Below are 25,742 nucleotides of genomic sequence, written 5' to 3'. Positions count from 1 at the left end.
CTCACAACCAGGGATAAGCAGTAACTTTCCCTAGTCTACATTTATTTATTTAATAATATTTGTAAATTGCTTCACTGATTAAAAATTGCTCGAAGCTAATAATGATTTATAGACATTTCCTTAAGAAAATGTTTAAATCCAGCTATGTTAATTGCTTTCACCACATCCTCAGGCAATACATTTTGTAGTTTAATAGTGTACAAAGTGAAAAAATACTTTCATTGATGTGTTTTAAATGTGCTACCTATTAGCTTCATGGGATGTCCCTTAGTCCTAGTAATATTGAAACCTATTCCCTGTTTACCCATCCCACCCCACTCATCGTTTTGTAGACCTCTGTTATAATCTCCACTCAGCCATCTCTTCTCAAGGCAGAAGAGCTCTAGCCAGTTTAGCCTTTCCTCATAGGCAAGCTGCACCATCCCCTTTATCATTTTGGTCGCCTTTCTCTGCACCTTTTCCAGTTCCACTATATAACATGGGGTTACCAGAAGTGCATACAATATTCGAGGTGCAGTTGCATCATGGAAAAATACATTATGCTTTGGTTTTATTAAAATGTAATTGCTTAAGCCATAGGCACTAAGCAATGTACAGACATATACTGTACATTCCTAATATAAAATACAAAACAACACAAAGCAATTACAAAAACAAAAGAATAGAACATCTGCAACTGTTTTATTTTCCATGCCTTTCCTAATAATACCTAACATTCTATTGATTTTTTTTATTGCTGCCGCGCACTGGGCCAAGGATTTAAAAATTTTGTTAGGGACCTTCATTTTCAGTATTCGTTTTTATTTTTCTTGGGAATTTTAATAACAAAAAAAAAATCTGTGGAAAAAAGATCTGTCATAATAAAGGGGAGAAAGATCAATGAAAAATTGTTTCTATGCACGTTTCTAGTCACTGACTAACATCCTGCATAAGCCTATGAAGGCGATCTGTTGTTGCTCTTCAGGTACAAGTAAGCCGCAGCCTTCTATTTAGAGGCCTCTAAAGCCCCAGATGGTCTACTCTGGTTTCTTCTTGACACCCAGAAACCTGTAATGACCATAGCCAAGAAGTCTCTCTTGGGTAGTGACTTATGCCCTTTCTCTTGCCCAGGCGGACCTGGGTCTAGTGGGGCATGTTAAAGCTCAGTGGGCTGGAGCTCTGACTGCGTCTGATTCCAAGTGGCGGAGTGGGTTTTTTGCCACACATTCACCTCACACCCCTGTTTTGGCAGGAGTTCCTGATGCGAAACTGAATTGCAAACAGTTTGTTCTAGGGAGCCTCTTTGAGGTATAGAACCCAACCCCATTCCCTCCTAGGGCCCGTTATTGGTCAGACTGTCACAAAGAGAAAAGGTAATACGAGGTTGAACTGTTGCTACACAAAACAGTAGTGCCTTTGTTTAGTTTTTCCCTTTTGTTTGTGGTGGCCTGTAGCTTGGGAGCCCCCACATGTGAGAACTGCCATCCCGCTTGACCTTGGAGAAAGTGATGTTACTTACCTGAAAAAGTGGTTCTCCAATGGACAGAAGGATGTCAATCCTCATGAAACCCTTCTGCCTCCCCTTTGAATTGGTTTCTCCAAGTCATAGCTTTATCAAGAACTGAGGGGGCCCTGCCTGGGAGGCAGGGAGGTGGCTAGGTTTGCATATGCTCAGTAGAGCATTCTCAAAGCTTCGTACCGGGCTCCATTGTATGATATAATCCACATATGAGGACTGATGCCCTGCTGTCCATCAGAAAGCCACTGTTACAGTTATAGAGAAACTACAGGATCTTTGCTAAGAGGAATGTTTCATTTGTCATAGGGAGGACAGGAGTAGTACTGTGGTTGGGTTTTAGCTCCTACATGAGGGGAGACTGAGATGGTGAGTCCTAGACTATATAAATCTATGCCACCATTTTGGGGTGTGGATTTTTTGTTAGCCCATGCAGGATGTCTCTATGTCTCTTCTTGTTTGTGGTAGTTTTCTTGGGGAAAGGACCCTTTGACTTCTAGGGCTGAAGCCTGAGTATGAGCAAGAAGAATGTCATTTTTGCCCTTTTGAGTTTGGGGGTGAAAGCGTTTCCACACTTCCTTTCCCTTTTGTGTGTTCCTGTTTTCTCAAGATTTTTATTTTTGCAAACTAACTGAGCCCCCTTAGTAACATCCTAAGGACCTAGGTTCATTCCTGAGGAAGAGAAGAAGAAGATCTATGGCACCCGGCCAGTGTTGACCACATCCTCATAATCAAGATGTTGAAGTGAGGGTTATGGAGATACCCTCCAAGTGCCATCAGGGAAGTAAGGAGAATTGATGAAAAACTAGATTAAAGGTATGAGGATTGGAACTTTGAATTAGAACATCTAAATTGGGAGATATTATCTTATCCACCCAATTCTGGGAAGTATCTCCAGAACAACCTCACTAATAGGACAGGATCAGGAATAAAAACTTCAATTGACTTCAATAACATCACACATTAATTGAAAGTTTAAAGTTACAGATTTATTAAGAGAACTAAAGCTGTAAATGGACTATAGAGAACTAGACCTTATAAATGAACATTTATCAACTTTTCATCTTTAATCAGTAAAAAGTTAATTTGGAAACCAAATCAGCTTCCAGCATGATTATTACTGCTGTATACAAGAGATTTTAATGGACCATGTTCAGGTTCCAGGAAGTAACCTTTCCCTGCCCCTTCTCCACTCTGGACAGGGATATCAGATTGGATTATCATCAGAAGAGGACTTTAAGAATTTTAAATCCTTATTTGAGATGTTTTCTTTTGGAATCTGTGATGGGACACTAACCCAAGGGTTACACAGGTAAGAACATAAGAAATTGTCATACTGTATCAGACCAAAGGTCCATCAAGCCCAGCATCCTGTTTCCAACAGTGGCCAATCCAGGCTGCAAGTACCTGGCAAGTACCCAAATACTAAGAAGATCCCATGCTACTGATGCCCGTAAAAGCAGTGGCTATTCTCTCAGTCAACTTGATTAATAGCAGTTAATAGACTTCTCCAAGAACTTATCCAAACCTTTTTTAAACCCAGCTACACAAACTTCACTAACCACATCCGCTGGCAACAAATTCCAGATCTCAATTGTGCATTGAGTGAAAAAGAATTTTCTCTGATTAGTTTTAAATGTGCTACTTGCTAACTTCATGGAGTGCCCCCTAGTCCTTCTATTATCCAAGAGTAAATAACCAATTCACATTTACCAGTTCTAGACCTTTCATGATTTTAAAGACCTCTATCATATCCTCCCTCAGCCATCTATTCAAGCTGAAAAGTCCTAACCTCTTCAGCCTTTAAGCTGTTCCATCCCCTTTATCATTTCGGTCTCCCTTCTCTGTACCTTCTCCATCATAATCTTTTTTGAGATGCGGTGACCAGAATTGTACACAGTCTCACCATAGAGCGATATAGAGGCATTATGACATTTTCCGTTTTATTCACCATTCCCTTTCTAATAATTCCCAACATTCTGTTTGCTTTTTTGACTGCCGCAGCACACTGAACCGACGATTTCAATGTGTTATCCACTATGATGTCTAGATCTATTTCCTGGGTGGTAGCACCTAATATAGAACCTAACATTGTGTAACTATAGCATGGGTTATTTTTTGCTATATGCATCACCTTGCACTTATCCACATTAAATTTAATCTGCCATTTGGATGCCCAATCTTCCAGTCTCACAAGTCCTCCTGCAATTTATCACAATCCGCTTGTGATTTGACTACTCTGAATAATTTTGTATCATCTGCAAATTTGATTACCTCACTTGTCATATTCCTTTCCAGATCATTTATAAATATATTAAAAAGCACAGGTCCTAGTACAGATCCCTGAGGCAGTCCACTGCATCCCCTTTTCCACTGAGAAAATTGTCCATTTAATCCTACTCTCTGTTTCCTGTCTTTTAACCAGTGTGTAATCCACGAAAGGACATCGACACCTATCCCATGCCTTTTTATTTTTCTTCGAAGCCTCTCATGAGGAACTTTGTCAAATACCTTCTGAAAATCCAAATACACTGAATCCACCGGTTCACCTTTATCTACATGTTGATTTAGCAGATTTGTGAGGCAAGAATTGCCTTGGATAAATCCATGCTGTGTTCCATTAAACCACATCTTTCTATATATGTTTTGTGATTTTGATCTTTAGAATAGTTTCCACTATTTTTCCTGGCACTGAAGCCAGGCTTATTGATCTAAAGTTTCCTGGATCGCCCTTAGAGCTCTTTTAAAATATTGGGGTTACACTGGCCACCCTGTGCCTCAGGGCTTGCTTTTTCACTCTGCTTTTTAAGCACTGAGTAGTAAACTAGACTGGGTGAAATGGGTAGGTGAGCTCAGTTAAGTCAGTGAATAGTTTAAAAAATAAAATTTAAAAAAACAGGCTTTATTTTGGCAGTTTCCAAGACAAAGCTAAACTCATTTCAGCAGCAGGCAAAATACAGCAATAGTTTTACTTTAGCTTCAGTGGAACAGACAGGCATTGCTAGCCATGGGCACACTGGGCTTGTGCCCAGTCTATTAGCCAGTGCTCCAAATCTGAAACAGCTGTTCTGTTGTCCCCTCTGCAGGGAACAGAAAAGGAAGGGCTGGAAAAGGGAGCGGAGCAGATGTTTTCTGCTCTTCACTGCTCCAATCCAATTTCACTCCGCTACCTACTGTTCCCAGCAGAGGAGGGAGAGAGGGAGAGAGTAAGCAGATAGTGCAGGCAGCATGTGGGGAGAAACAGGAGCAGAGGGGCTGGACAAGGGAGCAGAGCAATTTTTATTTCTGTTCTACTGTGTCCTGTGCTCTAGTCGCATTCCCTACCAACCCATCCCCTTGTTTCAATAGGAGGGGAGGGGCTGGACCAGCTTCAGACACAATCTAGCCATAGCCTGTGATCCCAGGGCTCAGGATTCAGCTGAGAACAGAGTGGGAGAGGGAGGAAGGTGGCATCCTAGAGCAGGGATTCTCTAGCCAGTCCTCGGGACATACCTAGCCAGTCAGATTTCCAGGATATCCACAATGAATATGCACAAGATAGATTTGCATGCCCTGCCTCCATTGTATGAAAATCCATCTCATGCATATTCATTGTGGATATCTTGAAAACCTGACTGGCTAGGTGTGTCCTGAGTACAGGGTTGAGGACCATTCTCCTAGAACATAATCAGGGAGCTGTAATTGATTGATGGGGAGTGTAAATGCTGAAAGAAGGTGAGATGAAGAGGCGGTGAATGCTCATTGTGTGGAAGAGGATAAATGTTGGGGAAGATGAGGAGGTGGTTGAATGCTGGGGGGAGCTCAAGAAGGAGAGGTGAATGCTGTACATTCATCTCCCTGAAATCAGCAATGCAAACATGAGCTACTTGAGGTGATGAAACAGAACCAAAGTATGAGAATTGCATAATAATCATGTGGGGGAATGCAGGGGCACAGTACATGGGGAGGAGTACAGATGGGGAGGAAAAGAGAGCTGGAAGGGGGAGGGTCTGTGTAAAAAGCCAGAGATGGTGATGGGGTGAAGAGAGCCGGAGATGGGGTGGGACTGAGGTATAGATAGTGGTGACAGCTGGAAAAGGCCAAACGGTCCATCTAGTCTGCCCAGCAAGTTTTTTATGGTAGCAACTGCCACTCCATGCAGGTTATCCCCCATGTTTCTGTAAGGATAGAAACACATCTAACACATTTACAAGAGAGAGCAAGAGATGGTGATGGGAGAAGAAGAGCCAGAGGTGTGATGGGCTGGGGAGATGAGGAGGTCGGGGGAATGAGAGGAGAGCCAGAATTCTGATGGGGGTAAGTGAGAGAGCACCAGATCCAGAGATTGGAAGGAGAAAGTGTTTAAGAGAGAAAGAGAGGTGATGGGGGTGGGGTGGGTGGATGTTAGTGTATGAGAGCCATAAGGGGTGATGGGGAAGCATGTATAATAGAGAACCAGAGAGGATATTGGGGTGGGGGGAGAGCTTGCAAAGGGATGATTGGAGGTGAAAGTGAATCTGCGAGAGGATGATTGGGAAAAATTATGAGAGGGGATAATTGGGGGTAAGGGAATCAGAGCGGAGATGTGAGAGGAGATGAGTAAAATTAAATGGTTGTGAGAGGGTGAGAAAATCAATTTGGAAATGAAGGGGTGTGATGTGAGAAAGGGTGGCTGTTAGGGCAGAGGGGAAGGTAGAGTGGATAATTGGGTAACTGAAGTATTGGGACAGGGAGAACCTAAGAGTGAGAGATGAAGGATAGGAGGGTTGTGGAAGTGGACCCTTGGGCTGAGGTGAGGCTGCCGCTACCTACAGGGAGGAGCCCTGCAGGTCCTCACTGTCGGCAGGCGGAGTTGGCTGGAACAGAGGCCCAACAGAAACTTCACCAGTACTGGCCCTCGTTCCCCTTAGATTGTGCCTTCGGGTGCTAGGGCCGGCTGGACTTAGGCACGGCCTCTGTGCAGAGATCAATCCATCGCAGAAGAGAGAGAGTTGGCCAGCAGGAAGAGAACAAAGTTAGTCCAAGCAAGAGGTTGGGGCAAGCAGCAGACATCAGAGATGAGAGTAGGCTGAGGTCAGGGCGGGCAGCGTTCAGCAGGACGAGAATCAAGCAGAGGTCACAAGGCAGGCGGAAATCCAACATGGTCGAGAAGAGGTCCGAAGTCAAGCCAGGAATCCAAATGAAGATGAAGCTGGAGGTCCAAGCTGAGGTCAAGCCTAGGAGTCAAGCTGAGGGAAGGGAAAGCAAGGCAGAACAACAGGAAGACACCAAAGACAGACGAGGGACCACTAGATGAGAACACAGGAACTCCAAAGAAGCAGGAAGGGACCAGGAACACGAAGACAAGGCACTGGAACAGAAGTAGGCTCAGGTACCAGGAACAAAGTGACAAACAGCAACTCCAAGGATTGCCAATGTGTCTGAGGCAGAGCAGAGCAGACTTTAAATAGGAAGAGGCCTATGACATCTTCCAGGGGTGCCGCGGAGGATTTCCCGCTGTGGGTCCTTTAAAAGTGCCCGAGTCACGCGCGTATGCCTAGGGACACCGCACTCAGCTGAGCAGCGTCCCTAGCATGGCACATCGGGCCTGCACAGCGGCCGGCCACATCTTCAACTGGGGCCCAGCCATGGTGTTGGCGGGCCCCCCCCCGCAACTGGCCAAACACAATAGGATAAGATCCAGGTGTGAGAGGATAGATAGTGAAGCTGAAGTAAGGGACAGATTTAGAATGGAGAAGAGAGAAATGAAGGAAAGATAGATGTTGGGAAGGGAAACGGAGGAAGGGATGAAGATAGGAGAGAGAAAAAAATGTAACATGGCAAGGAGTTAGGAGAAAACAGACAAGTTCAACAGGAATAAGATAGCCCAGAGCAAAAAAAAACTCCACCCAGATAACAAAGATAGAAATAAAAGCATTTTATTTTCAGTTTAGCAACTAAAATATGTACACAGTGATCTACTAGCTGTATGGCTCCTATAGCAAACTGGATTCTCTGTAGGCTATGATGGATTTTATTGGATTAATGTAAATATTATCCAAAAACGTTTTACATGAGATATCAAGACTGTGATGGGTGGCATGTGTGTGAGCCTTTGTTGCTGTGGCGTAGTTGATTCAGTCTCGTAGGCAAACCTATGAGGCCTACGCTGACAGCGGGTGAATGTACCCTATAGCAGGACAGATTGAGTCACTGGGTTCCGGCAGCCAGCAGGGCTTAGGTGGGTTCCTAAAGCAGTCTGGTAAGCAAGAGTTTGAGGGCACACTGGGGTCAGATAGGCAGCAGACTGAAGGAGTCAGGGTAGGCTGCAGACAAACTTGGTCAGATCCAGGCAGCAAGCTGTCGTGATTAGGTCCAGCTAAGAAGTCAGATGCAGGTGGCAGGCATTTATGGTCAGGTCCAAGCAAGAGATCAAGATCTGGAGAGTCAGGCCATGGATAGACTGAGACACGCAGAGAACACTAGACAAGACGAAGAGGATAAGACACCGCTGGACAAGGATAACAGGATTTAGGAAGGCTGGATGGGGCACAGGAACCAGGAACACAAGAACACTGAGACAATCTAGAACCAGGAACAAGAGCAACTCGCACTATTTTGCAGGAGACCTGTTACTGAGGCAATGGTGAGCTGTCTGAGTAGCCCTTAAGAAGTGAGTGCTGCCTGGCGTCATTAAAGGGCACTGTGGGGATTTTCCCGCTGCAAATACTTTAAGCGAAGGTGCTGTACACATGCCATGAGAAGAATCAGGTTAGCTGCAGCATGGCGGGGGGGGGGGGGGGGGGGGGGGGGGGGAGGGAGTGAGCTGTGCTCGGCAGCGTTCCTGCTGTGCTGGGATTGGTGCCCTCTGGCTTTGGGGTATGTGCAACGGCTCGCAGAACAGAGCCGCAAATCTTAAAAAAGACCATATAGGTCCCTTTTTCAGATGTGAATAATGTCCCTAATGGGACATCTGAAGTCACCTCCATGGTTTCAAAAGCTGATGTAGAATATTTTTAGATAATTTGTATGCTGATCCGGTAAACGTTTTCAGAATCTGCCAAGAATCCCATGATTCTAGGTAGAGTCTGAAATTGTTTTTGCTTTGTTTGTTATGTTGGTTTTATTTTTGATTTTGATTTTTGTTTTAGCTGTAATTGTTGTATTATATATATGTCTATTATGTATGTTTATTATAACCTGCAGAGGTCTGTGGGCAAAATTTTATAAATCAATACAATAAAATAAATAATGTTCAGTGTTGTTCTATGTAAAATGTATTTTTTGTTATATGGAGAGAGGAGAAGGGCTAAATTTAATGGGCTAAATAATTTCCTGTGCAGAAAACATAGTTTATGTACACAAATCATGTTTTTATGCATGCTAAATATTTTCTTTCTGCACATTTTTGCATTTGCATACATTAACTTTCTGCATTGGGAGTTTAAGACATTAACGGACTGTGCATTAAGAAACCGTACACAGAATTTCAGCCCACAGTTTTAACACTCAGCTTATTTTATCTGCCCCTCCCTTAGCATCTCCTTCAGTCTGGACAGCAAAAAGTCTTTTCAAGCTGCCCAAGTTCCCTAATTAGGGAAACTTTACATCTGTCTGTAGCCAGTTGCGAGGGGAAGGCAGATTTCTGGAGCTTGAGGTTTGCAGTCAGCACCTTCAGCCACCACTAATCATCTGATCTAATCCCTATCACTCTGTCTTTTCAGTATTAGGATTTTCCATGGCAACTTTGTAAACTCCTGACTGCTCAGTGAAAAACTGTGGCCTGTATTACCAGAAAGGCAATAATCTAGTATAACCGACTTGTACCCACGTGGCTGGTGCAAGCTTTTTTTGCTGCACTGTGCGAACGATAACATTGCCGTCCTCGCTTGTTTGTTATTCAGTCTCTGTCCTGGGCCTGCAAGAAAGAACCCCAACTCCCTTCTGAGATCCAAACTTTAAAAACTGACCCCCACCTTCCTGCTCCCCTACAGCCCAAAGTGAACCTAAAAGCCTTACACCTTCTCTCTCTCTCCCCCCCCCCCCAGTCCACTCCACACACAATTTAAAATGATGCATTTATAATAGATTTTACATGGAAAATACATTTAAATACAGCCTTCTGAGGTACAAATATTACTTAGAACAACATGAACATTATATTTGCATGCCCCGCTGTATCCCCAACCATAAAACTCTTCAAAAAAGCAAAAAAGACACTTGGAACCCATATGGTATTAAGCCTATAGTAACACATGTTGGGTGCAGGCTTGGCTGTCAGAAAGCCGTGAGTAACCTGAATTACAATTATAATATAGTACGTTTGCCATACCAAAACAGCACTAACTGCCAGCACTCAAATAGTAACAACCTTACCTATGAAAATGCAGCATTGCAAATATTACACCAGTATATACAAATTTATCTCATGTATATTTATTATGGCTATCCTGAAAACTAGGCCTATTTGTGTTTCTTGACGACTGAAAATTACCACCCATGCCCTAAACACTCACTAAAAGAAATCTGCATAAAACTCACAAATATCCTACAAAATTATGGTTTTCTCTGTTCTTAGTCTGCATTCAGGAAAAGCTTACATTATTTGCAACTACTTAAACAAACTTTTAGTATTACCTGGAATTTTGTATTGGGAAAGGAGATACTTGTAGGGATGCTGTTGGTCTCCTTCGAGAGGTTAGTCAGGAATATACCATTTGTGTGGGGAGAGTTACAGAAGTAACCTAGTGGGGGTGCAGCACCCCCATGTGGAAGCGTGCAATGAATGTATCCCTCTGGTTCATAAAGCAGATTACCATTTTGCTTTATGGATTTCCTTTTTTGCTTTGGCAGAGGGAGCATGTCTTGGCTGCCCTCTGATTTTTCTAGCAATTGAGTTGGTGCCTCCATGGAGCATTTTAGTGGGATGGTAGTTTTCTTTCACCCTCCCAGCCCACTCTTTAACTTTAAATTCATTTACTTAAGTTTGGAGTACCCGATCCCTTGGGACTCGGTTAAGCTTATTTAATTTTCCTCTTCAATCTAATGGGAGATGTTGCCTTCACGCAAGAGGAATCTGAGATCATCAAGATCCAAGGAGAGGATGATTTGCAGCCATCCTGAGAGGAAGGAGGAGAAAAGGGGAGAGAGGAGAGAAAGTTGGACCCATCCAGGGCTCATGAACATCTACTGAAGATTTGGGAGAAGAGACGTAAGATACTGCAAAAGGAAAGCGAGGAGAAAGCTGCAGGGAGGAGTTAGGAGATAAAAAGACTATATGATGTAAATTCCATCTTTGATACTTTATCTTCATTAGGAGGGAAGTACCCTGTATCTAATGGGAAGGAAGATATCGTTAACTAAAAGAATTGATTCAATTGGATTTAATATTTGAACTTGAGAGACTGTAAGAAGTTGCAAACTTACTTAAAAAGCACTTGTACCATCTTAAAAGTGAAGTACACAGCTGTAAAGACTTTAAACCATCATTTTGCACCTTATCAGTAAAAGAGAAATGTTGGAAACCAGCAAAAAACCTCATGTGTTTTATTGAATAGAGACTTCATTGCTCTCTTATTTTATCAGCACCCATGCTGTGTGCAAAGGACTTTAAATTGAGAATTAAGTGAATGCAATGTGAAGGGCCTTTAAAGAGATCTCTCTCCCCTCCCCCCCCCCCCCCACACACACAGGAAACCCTGAAAATATATCTTTTGTTAAAGATACAGGCAGTAACTTTCAAACCTGCGCACAGGTGCACTTTGGCACATGTGCGTTGGCGCACATCCAGATATGCAGCTTTTTTTTGTTATTATTATCTCTTTATTCATTTTAACAAATTACAACAAAAATTTCACTCTTTGTTATCAGAAATATCAAGTGCTACATAAAGGAAAAATAATCAACATTGATCATACATTCTTATCAAGAAATAGAACAAAATAATAAGCTAAATGTAGCACTTGTCAACATCATAGAGGAAAATAGGTCTGGGGGCGTACGGAAATTCAGAGGAACAAATACACAAGTAATAACTTCAAAATTAAATGGCTCACCAAAGGTTACTATATTTACATTTATTTTACCCAGTACTTAAATTAATGGTAAGAAAAGATTCCTGTGATAAAGAAGATCTTGAACCTCTCTCAAAGGCAGAATCCATCTAGAAATAACCTGATAGAAAATATTGCAAATCTGACTCAATATTTGGAGGAATCTACATTGGAGATCACAAGCAGAGAGACACAGCTTGTGACTTTTCATACAGAGGAAGATTTATTTATTTTTATTTATTTAACGAGTTTTATATACCATCATTCGGATTCGTGAAAATAATGCCATCATAACGGTTTACAAAATACAAGGTTACAGGGATAAGGGGGGTTAAACAGGGTTTCAAAAGGTTCAAACTGTTGTTAAACATAGGGGTATCATATGCAAGGTTATTGTTCAGTTTTATGTTTCACTTCTTATTTATAATACACAAACCGTTAAGCCCTGTAACAATGGGCTACATTAAATTTTTTTTTTTCGGTCCATTTTTGAACACAGCACCCTTCCACACTTTTTCTCCCTCACTCCCCCTTCCCCTCACTCATTCACCTTGGTCACTCATCCCTTCCCTCCCCTCAGTCTTACTCACCCTCTGTCTCCCACTGCCTCCCTCCCCTCACCGCCCCCCCTCATTCTCCCTCCCACTCCCTCCCCTTCCCTCAGCCACTCCCCACCACTCCCCACTCCCCATTCCTCACTCTCATCCCCCCTCCAAGCCCCTCTCAGCTCATCCACAACCCCTTCCCTCTCCCTCAGCCCTCCTCCACTCCCTCTTTCTCTTCTCCACACCTTCTTACCCTTCTCACTTACTCACATACCTCTGTCTCCCACTGCCTCCCTCCCCTTCCCTCAGTCACTCCTCACCCTCTCTCAATCCCATCCCTCACTCTTATCCCCCCCCAGCTCATCCACAACCCCTTCCCTCTCCCTCAGCCTTCCTCCACAACTGCTTACCCTTCCCACTTACTCACTCACATCCCTGTTTCTTCCATCCCCTCTCATCTTCCCTTTTCTTCCCCTCATCCACAACCCCTTCCCTCGGACGGTTCAGATGGGAGGTCTCCGGGGGTCCCTTCCTCGCGCGCGCCTCACCACCAGGCTCGCTGCTTCTTTCCGCCACTACTGCTCCTCCCCGTGCCATATTGTAAGAGGTCGCGCTCGGCTCTGACCGACGTGTTCTCTCGCCCGCGCATGCGCGGTAAAGCTGCTCTCTACTGCGCATTTGCAGGCTGTCGGTCAGAGCCTATTTATAAGGTAGATAGTTGTGATGAATTTCATTTATTCTTCAGGTTGGATTGGAGGGCAATGTTGTTGTGCTGTTCATTGGGTGAGTTGGTATGCTTTGTTGAACAACCATGTTTTTAGATCTTTTTTGAAGGTTTTTAATAATTAAATTTAATTATGCATTCTTACTATAAGAATTTGACAACAGTATTCCATGGTGAACTGGTAAGAATATATCCCGATCTTGCCAAGTCCACCCAAATCAGACGCAAGGCATTTTTACAGATGAAGTCGGAAGTTATTTCTTTGGGTGCAAGTTTTATTGTGAAATACCCCTGTAAATGCATGGTGGGATTACATGGCAATACTTATATATTCTTTCATATACTTCGATTGAGGGATTTCCTGAATGCTAGACAGCCAATTCCTACCATTGATATACAGCTATTTTATAACTTGCGTGCACGTTATAAAATAGCCTGGCTGTACACACATGTGCACCCAGTTTTAAGTGGGCGCACAAATCCTGATTCTGCTGCGTAAGTCAGGGTATTTTATAGCAGGTGCGCGTGCATGCCATTTCCAGTTCCACCAGTTCATCAACCAGTTTGCCCAGCTAACAGGTCCTCCAAACACCCCTGCTTTGATAGCCTACATTCCCCCCCAGTTACCCCAGACCCTTTAAACCTGGCAGAAGTGGCTGGGTTTTAATTTGTTTACAACTTTCACCTCCTCCCTAGCAGAAGAAAACTTGCGTGGCAGTGGACCTGGGCGGCATGCAAAGGCGTGTAAATATTTATGCACACGTTTCTTGACCGTGCCCCGAAACACCTGCGCCCCCATGAAGACCCTGTCCACACCATGCCCCTTTTTGAAATCAAGTGAGATGTGCGCGCAGTGGGAGATATGCATACATCTGGGCGGCCAGCGTAAGCCAGCTTGTATGTGCATCCCCTGATTTGTGCGCGTGCTGGGCTTTTAAAATTCACCTCCTAGTGTACCATCTGAAATAGAAACTGCCTGGGTACAAGCAGCCCAAGGGTTGCACATGGCTCTTGTGAATTTTGTCTAAGGCTTAAGTTAGTGCCCGGAGTGAAAGATACTGTACGTCACTCAGACCCAGTAAGGCGTGGCATTCAGTCTCTTTTCTGTTAGCTTCCTGGCATGCATATGTGTGGGCATAAATATGGCAAAAGCATTCACTGCGGGTGAGTTCAGTTCCTTGCTGTGTACCACCAACCTTGCTGCTGCTTAATGAGCTGGAGTTCGGGGCAGAACCAAACACACGTCCAACATAAACACGGCTTATTTGGCTGTGTTTATGTTGGAAGATCTCCTGGCTTACTTTTGTCACCTCTTCAATCTTCATTTCCCTTCCTCTCACCAGTGAGCACCGCTGTTACTTAGAGTCGGTGCATTCAAGCCATCTCCTTTTTCTCCAGTGTTGTTTTTCCCCCCTCCTACGCACACTTCAGTCTGTGCGTCATCTTAAATCCAAAGTGCAAAATGTCACAAGAAAGAAATGCAGTTGTGGCTTTGAAAGTAAAATAGAGAAGGAAATTAAGAAAGTTGTGAATGTTCTACTCTGTGATACCAATTAGATGAATAAAGAAAGGTGCATCTAGGTAGCCGTAGCGTTTTTGTTAGCAAGCTTTTAGATTCAAATGTTTCTGCAACTTTTGCAGTATTTTTTTTTTTTTTTGATCCAGCATTTTCCTTCTGTTGTGTTGGGCTTCCAGCTACTAAGGCTGGGTGGGATCTGATGCCATGAGCCGTAATTTGCAATTACCTGGAGAGTTTCCCCCTCCCGACTTTCTGTTGTGCAGTCCTCGGATGGGGTGGGGAGATTGTCCTTCCGGAACCCTGCGAGCATGGGCCCTGAATCCAGCCACTAGGGGTCGCCGTCCTCTGATCTCATGTTTCATCTCTTCGCTTTGATTGATTGCTATTTGGATTGTCATTTTAATTGTAATTTTGTTTGCAATCCGCCTTGAGACTAATTTAGGAAAAGGATGAATGTTTATAAATAATTAAATTACCTTGACTCCTTCCCCGCAGGCTTTGTAAACGTTGCCTCTGCAGCATCTCCAGCTTCCGTCAACACGGAGAGCATAAAGAACTGGAAATTGACAGGAGAACTAGAAACCTACAGTGAAAAAAAAGCAGCAAGGTGTTAAACATGTTGAAAGAAAATCAAGGAAAGAGAAATAGAGAGAAGAGGCTTAAACAGTGCATAGATTAACTAGTACCGTAATGATTTATTAAAGTATTTGTATTCTGATTGGGTTCAGCTGCCAGGCATTGTACGGACAGTAACAGAAGAGGCAGCTACATCAAGCAGTAAGTCCTATCATCCAGACCAAGCATCATCCACTATACACATGACATACACCAGAGAGAGAAAGGGGGATAGTGAGAGGGGGAAACCTTGGGGATGTGCTCAACTGGTCTCCATAGTTTCAGAACACAAAAGTGTTCATCTGGTTCCCTAGTGGTTTGCAAGTGCTGACTATCAGTGCTGCAAAAACAGCTCAAAAAGAGTACTTCTTGTAGCCGCTGATGGCAGTGAAGGTGATAACAGAAATACCAAAGAGGACTACTTGTACTGCAAATGCTCATAGCCTAATGCACTGATAAGAAATGTATTTGTATGAAAGTATTTATATTCCACTTTTTCAGGCACTTCAAAGCGGATTACATTCAGATACTGTAGATATTTCCTTGTCCCCCAGAAGCCCTAAGAACATGAGATTTGCCATACTTGGGTCAGACCAAGGGTCCATCAAGCCCAGTACACTGCTTCCAACTATGGCCAAGTACCTGGCAGATCCCAAGGGGTAAATAGATTCTGAGCTGCTTATCCCAAGAATAAGCAGTTCTTATATTTTTATGATATCTGCAACTCTATGTTAATAATGGTTTATGGACTTTTCCTCCAGGAACTTGTCCAAACCGTTTTTAAACGCAGCTACCCTAATAGCTTTCACCACATCCTCTGGCAATGAATTCCAGAGCTTAATTGTACATTGAGTAAAAAAATATTTTCTCTTATCGGCTTTCAGTGTATTACCTAGTAACTTCATTGTGTGTCCCCTGGTCTTTGTACTTTTCAAAAGAGTAAACAACTGATTAACATTTACTCATTCCATTTCATTTATTTTTTTATAGACCTCTATCATATCTCCCCTCAGTCGTCTCTTCTCCAAGTTGAAGAGTCCTAAGCTCTTTAGCCTTTCCTCATAGGGGTATCATTCCATCCCCTTTATCATTTTGGTTACCCTTCTGTGTATCTTTTCTAATTCTGCTGTATCTTTTTTGAGATGTGGTGGCCAGAACTGCCCACAATACTCAAAATGAGGTCGCACCATGGAGCACGACAGAGGCATTATGATATTCCGTTTTATTCTCCATTCATTTCCTAATAATCCCTAGCATTATATTTGCTTTCTTGACTGCTGCTTGCACACTGAGGAGAAGATTTCAACATATTTTCAGTGATGATGCCTAGATCCTTTTCCTGAGTGGTGACTCCTAATATGGAACCTTGCATTTTGTAACTATAATTTGGGTTTCTCTTCCCTAAGTGCATCACTTTGCACTTGTCCTCATTAAATTTCACTTGCCATGTTTCCCAGTTTTACAAAGTCCTCTTGCAATTTCTCACAATCCTCTTGTGATTTAGCAACCTTCAATAATTTTGTTTCATCTGCAAATTTGATCACCTCATATGTTATTCCCATTTCCAGGACTTTTATAAATATATTAAAAAGCAGTGGCTCCAGAATGCATGTAAAACCCAGTTTTAAGTGTGTAAATGCTTTTGAAAATCAGGCCCCATGTGAACAGGTCCTATATGTATGTGTGCATGTGTGTGTGACAACAGCATCACAGCGTCTGTACTGCAAAGAGGTCTGCTTCAGATACAGTTCCAGCGCAGAGACTTGAAAGTATTCCAACACGCTAAGAAGACATTCGAAATTCAGATGATTATGCTGCTTTTAGCAAGCTGTTAATTAACAATAGCTGAAGTCTTAAGACACTGAATTGGCAAATTGACATATAAAGAATCAACAATAAGAGATTGAGTCCTCTTCACTAAATACAGTCCATAGTATCAACGCAAGAATAGATACGTACAGTGTTTTCCCCTGAGGAAGCCTGGACAGTAAAACAGAGGCCTGTGTAGGGACAGAGAGAATACAGGATATAGCAGACGTAGAACAGAGACTACAGAAACATCATTGGAACAACAGTCCTGTGAAACAATTACAAAGTATCCGATTCCTTTCTTGTGGACTGTGATCCAACTGTATCCCCTTTTTAATGAAGGTATCTTCCATGTGACTCATTTGCAATTCACAAAGGGGCGGATTTTCAGCGCCCTGCTCGCCTAAATCCGCCCAAAACCGGGCGGATTTAGGCGAGCAGGGCCCTGCGCGCCGGTAAGCCTATTTTACATAGGCCTACCGGCGCGCGCAGACCCCGGGACTCGCGTACGTCCCGGGGTTTTCGGAGGGGGGCGTGTCGGGGGCGTGTCGGGGGCGGGCCCGGTCGACGCGGCGTTTCGGGGGCGTGTCGGCCGCGTTTTGGGGGCGGGTACGGGGCGTGGCTACGGCCCGGGGGCGTGGCCGCGCCCTCCGTACCCGCCCCCAGGTCGCGGCCCGGCGCGCAGCAGGCCCGCTGGCGCGCGGGGATTTACGTCTCCCTCCGGGAGGCGTAAATCCCCCGACAACGGTAAGGGGGGGGTGTAGACAGGGCCGGGTGGGTGGGTTAGGTAGGGGAAGGGAGGGTAAGGTGAGGGGAGGCAAAGGAAAGTTCCCTCCGAGGCCGCTCCGATTTCGGAGCGGCCTTGGAGGGAACGGGGGGAGGCAGCGCGGCTCGGCGCTCGCAGGCTATACAAAATCGATAGCCTTGCGCGCGCCGATCCAGGATTTTAGTGGATACGCGCGGCTCCGCGCGTATCTACTAAAATCCAGCGTACTTTTGCTTGAGTCTGATGCGCAAGCAAAAGTAGGCTGTTCGCGCGCCTCTTAAAATCTACCCCAAAGTATTTTTCTTGCAGTCCAGCTCTATTGCAAGTGTGTCATTGTTTCATTGCAAGCACTTTGTATATATTTTGACAATGTTTTATGTTGATGTCTAATCATGTTATAAATGCATAACACTACAGAGAGTTTAGCGGTATGAATGAGGAATGACTGACTAGGGCAATTGATAAATATGTGTGTTATTGTGCCAGTTTTATTTTTTGAATAGTTTTGATATTCTTTGCCATTGTGTAATAAAGCTTGCAACATTAAGCATGTTTCAAATCATTAAAAACGTTAGTGGTGTTACTTGCCCTATTTTAGGGTTCTCTGACAGATGTACCATTTTAGGTACCCATATAATAAATTTGAAAAAGAATGATGAAGATAGAGAGAAATACATATGAATGGGTAGATAGTTATAGAGCAATAAAAAGAGAGAAATAAAATAAGGATCTCTCTAAGACTCTTATTTGGAAAAGGTTTACTCTCATTTTGTGGCTATGGAAAAATAATTTTGATAGAGGAGTCCTGAGAATTTCCTTCCTGAACTTTTATGAGTTTTTAATCTTTGAGTATCTATATCCTGAATTATCATGGGGTGTTCAAATGATTGCATTTTAGTGCTGTTAAAAGAATGTGAATAGTAGAGTGCTTCCCACAGTCATACTTAATGACTAGAAAAGGATATGCTAATCTTCCTGCTTCCTAGAAGCACAAGTATGTGTTTGCAAGCTGGCCCCATCTCTAGCATATAATTAACAGGAGCTATCAAGAACTTGTGGGCTACATTTTTAGTGACATGAATGGAAATGTAATCTTTTAAACATGAATAAAATGACTGTGTACTTTTGAGCTTGTGTTCAGTCCATTTCTAATGCCGTTACATTGGGCTGTGTCTGGATGTTGAACAAGAACTGTGCAGCAAAGTTACCTGACCATGAAGCAAGAGACCCTGTGTCATTTCATTTAGCCCTATTAGGTGGATAATCCTCATTAAATTAGCAAAAATGATTATCTATCAAGATAATACCAGTGAAGTCCATATTTAGCCGCTGCATAGCAGTGCTAGTTAGCCGGTTATTATATAACTAGCAAGTGTATAGTCAGTGCATCAGTACTGCTGAATATACCCAGCTATCCTAAAGTTAAGTACAACCAGCTAACTTTAGGACTGCCCTGTGGCCCGACCAGATTTAGCTGGATGAGTTAACCAGCTATCTTCGAATTTTAGAGTTAGTCATTTAACTTATCCAGCTATCTCTATTCTTTCCCAGAACACTTCCCACCCACCTTTGAAATGCCTCTGACTTATCCAGCTAACTAGTTACCCAGCTAGAATTTAACCAGATAAGGGCTGAATATAGCCGAGTAAGCCATTAGTATTTCCATTACTTAGAAAGTGGGGATTACCTTTTCAAAATGTGTGAAAAAAAATATGAACTGTTTGGCCACTGGACAAGTGTCCTGACCCGCTTGTGCTTTTCCCTTGCTAGAATCACTGGTCAGCTGATTAATACTGCTGGCATACATTTTAAAGTGTGATAATGTCTGACCTCTGTGTTCAATCTGAAAATTTCTGTTCTAAACTCATATAAAAAGCACAAATGTATATGCCAGTCCTGGTCTTCTCTCTTCAGTTTGAATTTGCCTCTTGTTTTCCTGTGCCAGTGGGAAAATTTCCAACTAATGTCACTTGGTCCAACCAACAGCATAATTAACTATCTCAAGGCCCTAGGAGATGCAGTATATTTTGACATACTGTTCCTTATAATGCAAGCATTGTTTCCTAACTCTTTGAGACACACTGGCGTGGGAGGTAAAGGTTCCTCTGGAGTCATTTGTATTCAGAATGTACTGTGCCACTTAAATCTTTCAGGGCCTGAGGATTATCTTGTCAGATGCTTCCAGGATCATCTTCAGGCTGAGTGCGTCTGCTAGCGCGGGAACTATCCTCAGGATCTATGCTGAGAGCTATGAAAAGGATCCCAGCAAACACAATAAGGAGCCACAGGTAATAATGACTAAACAGGATCTTTTGGTTAGCCAGATGCCATCTAGATACTGTGCTATGTGAACTGTTAATGAAAGCACATCTGACAAATACAGTCAATGACGCTATTGGTTTCCAGATATTGAATGTTAGAAGCTAAATTGCCCTGTGTGTTTCTTAAAATTTCAATCTACCATACCTAATAAAATATCAGAGCATGTGTCAGTACATAACTTTTGCTTTTTGAAGCTAGAACATTCCAGGAAATACATCTTCCAAGTGTATTTATATATAAAATTAACAATGATTTCAGTTCTATTTTGTACTTTCTTCTTTCCTTTACCAGTCTTATTTTTTTTCTTTTATCTCTCAGTTTCATATTGCATATTTGGAGTAATGTACAAGTGGGTTGTTAAAAAGTTACCAGTGTCACCCTCTGGCAGCGTGCATGTGACAAAGACACGCATTCTGCACACTGGTGGCCTTCCTGAGTATGCTGTGAAGAATTCAGCATCCACAGGGAGGAAGCCTCCATTCTACGGATTAATGGTATGAGGGGGTGTATTTGTGAGCTGCTGCATTATAGCAGCAGCGTCAACTTGCCTCTAGGCTACAAAAACTTTTTTTATTTGTTAATATTTTTTCGGAGGAAACATAAGTCACTTATTGGTACCACTGATATGCATCTTTCACTTAGGGGCAATTTTGGAACTGTGCAGAAGATTTGATAAAACTTCCTGCAATGGTCACCGGGCTTCGCACTTAGTTCGTAGTTCGTGGTGGTATTAATGAAAGGAATGTGATGGTTCGTGCTGTCATAAGTTGTTCATAGATTCTGGTCCATGGGGATCTGCGTGAAAAAGGATGCTGCTAAGCTAGGTATACCAGTGCCAAGGACAGTGCAGAAGTGTGAGAAAATTTAGATTTTTAGGTTTAGTTGCTTGCTTTCCAAACCCGTGCTCAAAGTGAGTGTTGTATATACAAGGACCCCCTTTAAAAGTCCAGGACCATGCATTTAGCCTGGTCCACCTTAAACCACTCCTCAGAAGGGAATCTTGGTCCAAGAAAGTTTGCCTTAGCAGGGGGGATAAGTAAGCAGGCCCAGGAGGGAACGAAAGGTCCCAGAGAGACGTAGGAAGGGAGGAACTGTGCCAAAACTGTGTATGTGTAACTGTTATCACTTTTGTTTCATTACTGCTGAGGTAAGCAGCTTTTTCTCTGTTCATTTTGTGTAAATAATATGTTTGCCTGAAGAAACAGCTGGGGTCCAGACACCACAGTTCTCTGGCACATTCCCAAGCCACTGTAGGTCCCCATTAGTGCTGGTTCTGATTATGCTTCTGCATTTTATGCCAAGCCATATCTTTTGTAAGTTGGCCCATTTGTATTTTTTTAGGTCATCTAAAGCATACATTTAGGATTACAAATTTTGTTAAAGGAGGTAACTTTTTTTCATGGTGAAAAAAACAATGGGTTTTTTTTTCCTTCTCATTACCATGTACTGATTAAGTAGGTCTAGGCCTCCTGAAATCTTTTAGTTTTGCCAGCCATGTGTCCTCCAAGATTAGAGAAGTATAAATCTATTGATTTTTTTAATTTCCATGGAGACTGTTGGCATTGCCTCAAGGTTCAGAAACGTAGCTACACCGCTAATTTGGAATGTGTTTAGGTTGCTTCCGTGGCTGCAGGATTAGAATGTCAGCTTGTTGGACCCCAGCAGTGCCAAGAAAAGGGGGCTTTGAGCGAATAATGGGAAATGCTCACAGCTTTATGAAACAGAGCGGCATGGAATGCATTAACAAGGACATGTACGCTTTGAAAGGCAAAGCAGCAGTCCTACTAGAATACCGTAATCCTGCTGTGCGATCCTGTACTGCCACATACTGTACACAAATTATCCTCACACTTTTTTGTCAACTTTCTGCTACTGGGTATCATTTTGTTAAGTAACTGATAGAAGAGCTGTGTCTTTTATGAAAGCCATTGGCCTTTCTATCCTGAAAAATGCAGTAGAGTGCAAAAAAAAAAAAAAAAAAATTATGCACAGAGCTAAACACCATGGGAAAGATCTGAAATTTCTTGCATCCAACCCGTATATCATCATAGTCACATGAGGTAAAAAAAAAACAAAAAACCCACAGACTAAATATTTATGGGTGTTTAACCACTTAACATGGTTCAGAAATTTCATAAATTTGAGGCCATAATGAACAGGGTGTTGGGCATTTGCTGACAACTGATGCAGAGCTGCTGACCTTTAAACCTGCAGTGCATTAATATGGAATACCCAGATCTGGAGGCCATGGTTGCTATTACAAACTTCCTTTGGAAATCTTAAATTAGTGTCAAAGAAGGAACTCATTTCTAGCCTAATGTAGGAATGGGAAACCCTCCATTCTGAGTGATTTCCAGAAGCTTCTTATCTGGCTGGTAAAGACCTCTGAATATGCATTTTTTTTACATTTTTAGGACAGACGTTTGGACTAAAAGCAATGATTTGTTAAGCTTTGTTTAAATTAGAATTTTCAATTGGAGTTATGTAACAATGACCTGCAGGTATCAAAGGGGTAGTGGGAAATGGAGTTTTCTCTGGGGAGGGGGTTGTTACTAGGGGATCAATCCTTGGGTCAGTTCTTTTCAACATTTTTGTGAGCGACATAACGGAAGGGTTGTCAGGCAAGGTTTGTCTTTTGCCGATGATACCAAAATCTGTAACAGGGTGGACAGCCAGGAAGGAGTGGAAAATATGAGGAGGGAGCTAGTGAAGCTCAAGGAATGGTCGAAGGTCTGGCAGCTAAGACTGAATGGTAAAAAGAATGCAGAGTAATGCATTTAGGATGCAAAAACCCAAGGGTAAGGTACAGTATTGGAGGTGAAATTCTTCTAAGCAGAAAGAGTGGGATCTGGGAGTAATTGTATCTGATGATCTTAAAGTGGATAAAATGATGGTAAAATCCAGAAAGATGCTTGGCTACATAGGGAGAGGAATGATCAGCAGAAAAAGGGAGGTGATTTTCCCCCTGTATAGGTCCTTGGTGAGACCTCATATGGAATACTGTGTACAATTCTGGAGACCGCACCTTCAAAAGGATGTAAACAGGATGGAGTCGGTCCAGAGGGTGGCTACTAAAATGGCCAGTGGTCTTCATTCTACAGCACATGGGGATAGACTTAAAGATCTAAACATGTATACCCTAGAGCAGCGATTCTCAACGGGTGTATCATGACACTCCAGTGTGTCACCAAGTACTGGCAGGTGTGTTGCGCACTCCCGCTGGCCCGGCTGCTCTTCTCTTCCACTCCTTTCACTCCTTCCACTCCTTTCACCCCAGCGAAAGACTGCAGACAACCTTGCACTGCTGCCGTTGCTGCCTGGGCTGTCAACATGCTCAAGCTCGGATGGGAACGGCACCAGTGGGAGTTGGCAACTGCAGCATGTTCTTTTCTTCTTCCTGCCTTCCGCGGCTCAGAAGAGAAAGTGATACTGAGCAGGGCGCATGGGAAGAAGAAAGGGCCTTGCTGCATTCAGAAGTAGAGGCAGCATCGACCCAAGGAACAGTGCGGGCTCGGAGAAAAACAGCTGATGATCTGCAATGGGAGACGGCAGTGTTAGTCCCCACAGCCAATCGGATTATTTCTTAGGCCTTGGGGCTAGAGAAGGAGACTGCTGTAGCTCCCATTTGTGCTGGGGGTAGGGGTGGGGGGGGGGGGGGAGTGAGTGAAATTGAGAGAAAGTCAGCGTGTGTATGAGAGAGAATGTTTGTGACTGAGAGCTTGTGTTTAAGTGAGAGAGATCATGTGTGTGTGTGAGAGAGAGAGCATGTGTGGGATTGAGAGAGAGAGACTGGTCAGGGAGATGATTGGTGTGCATGTGAGAGAGAGAGAGACTAGACAGGGAGGTGGCTCATGTGTGTGTCTGAAAGAGAGATTGGCAAGGGAGGTGACTAGTGTGTGAGACACAAAACTGGTCATGGGGGTGTGACTGGTGTGTGTGTATGTAAGAGACAGTGAGACTGGTCTTGTGCCCTAAGGAAGAGGACCATGAAGAAAGAGCTTCAGTAGCCCCTGCTGCTTCTGGGGTGTGCTACTGGCCTGCAAGGGAAAGGAGTAGGAGAGTTGCTGGAGAGGGTAAGTTAAGGTAGCTTTTTAAGTTCATTTTTCTTAATTGACTGCCATTTTAATTATTGGGTATTATTGTGTGTTGTGTCTGCTGTTTTGAAATATTTTATTGGTGTTTGGAGAATTTGTAATAATTTTTATAAGTCTGTAATTATTGGATATTATTCTATTCATCAGTTGTTTTGAAACATGTATTCTCTTTATTAGTATAGTTTTACAATGATTTTATATTTCTTGAGGAATGTATAAATAGAAATGTGCAGACAAAAACTGAACTGGAAACAGCAAGAAGCTAAACCTGGTATAGCTTTATTGTCTCTTTGTTCTGTATTTGGTAAGGGTCTGTCTGTGTTCTGCATGTGTGACCCAGCTAAGGGTTTTCTGCAAGCTTCTGTATAGGGATCTATAACAGCTTGGCTTGTTCTGTTTTCTAATAAGAGGTGCATTGGTGTTTCATAGGATGGATTGTTACTGCTTGAGTGAGTTCCACAATACAGGTGTAACTTTGTGCGGGTTAGTTTGTGTGCATTATTGCAAATCCTGAGAGTCTGTTAGGTGCTATATTTCTCTTTCCATTTCTCCAGTTGTGCACTGCATGCAGAGGTTTTTTGTTTTGTTTTTTTTTTTTGGGGGGGGGGGGGGGGTCCATTCCAGTTTCTGTCTCCATATTAGTAATTTGTGGTCTTTCTGTATTTGGTGAAGGTCAGTTTTGTGTGTATGACTGAGGTGAGCTATTTTACAAGCATGTAGACATTTGTATCAGTCTTGTTTGTTGTGTTTTCTCAAGAGGACATGTATTGGTGGTGAACTGCTGTCTTTTCATAAGAAGGACTATTGCACCTGGTAGTAGGGAAAGTTTGTGTTACTGATACTGAGATGACACCAGAATATATTTTTTTTTACGGTAAATGTTCTAATTCTGCTTTGCACCCATTATTGGTAGGTCAGGGGGGTTCCTGTGGATGCGGAGTGCATGTTTACATCACGCCTGTGAAAACCATCTGTCAGGTGTGTCCCAACAGATAAAAGGTTGAGAACCACTGCTCTAGAGGAAAGGCAAGATAGGAGAGATATGATAGAAACATTCAGATATCTCAAAGGCACAGGAGGTGAGAGCCTTTTTCAATGGAAAGGAAACGCTAGAACAAGGGGTCATGAGGTGAGGTGAAAGCAGAAAGATTCCGGATTAATGGTAGGAATCGTAGGGTGGTGGATGCATGGAACAGCCTCCCAGTGGAAGTGGTGAAGACAAAAACAGTATCTGAATTTCAGAAAATAGGGGATAAATGCAGGGGATCTCTAAGGAAGTGATGCTAAATTAATTGGACGGATGGGCAGACTGGCTAGGCCATATGGTCTTTTTTTCTGCTGTCATATTTCTTGAGTTAATGTTCTTGTAAAGCAGAGGGCTGTCAACTTCTTCCACCAGGACAATAAATGCCCTTCCTTTTGATGAACATTCTGGTAACATTTGAGGACCTCATCAGTGGAGACTGGTTCACAAAAGGAAAGAGCACAGTGGGTGTTAGCTTGTCAGAAAAGAGGCTTCCTGTTACTGATTAAAGTATATGGATGGCATATACTTCCTGAATTATTAGGCCCTTGTAGGCCTTTCAGGAATGACATGGAAAGACTCAATAATACATGTGTAGTCTGTGAACAAGGCACAAAGGTGTGCATTTATATATTTATAAATGTAACCCCCTGGGTTGGTTATTCCTGGATAGAGGTTTCAGAGATCCATATTTCAAACATAGTCACTGATGGTACACTTCCCTTGATATCAAATTACATTTTTCTCCAAGATTCCCTGTCTTCTAGGCCCTGTGCATTGCATGCAATTATTTTCTCAGAATTCAATTCTTGCATACAG

At 42.9% G+C, this 25,742-nt stretch overlaps 1 protein-coding gene across 1 annotated transcript in view; it reads left to right on the top strand.

Annotated features, from left to right (window-relative positions):
• PGM5 (phosphoglucomutase 5) overlaps window positions 1–25,742 on the top strand; it is a 284,610-nt gene that overhangs the window by 215,753 nt on the left and 43,115 nt on the right. The window contains exon 10 of the mRNA XM_029613010.1: window positions 19,637–19,771. Within this exon, the coding sequence (XP_029468870.1) occupies window positions 19,637–19,771 (135 nt within the window). The remainder of the gene's footprint in view (window positions 1–19,636; window positions 19,772–25,742) is intronic.

This window comes from Rhinatrema bivittatum, chromosome 1, assembly GCF_901001135.1.
Source record: "Rhinatrema bivittatum chromosome 1, aRhiBiv1.1, whole genome shotgun sequence".
In the NCBI taxonomy this organism is placed as follows: Eukaryota; Metazoa; Chordata; class Amphibia; order Gymnophiona; family Rhinatrematidae; genus Rhinatrema; species Rhinatrema bivittatum.
Note: the sequence above shows the minus strand (reverse complement) of the source record. Positions and strands in the feature narration are given on the sequence as shown.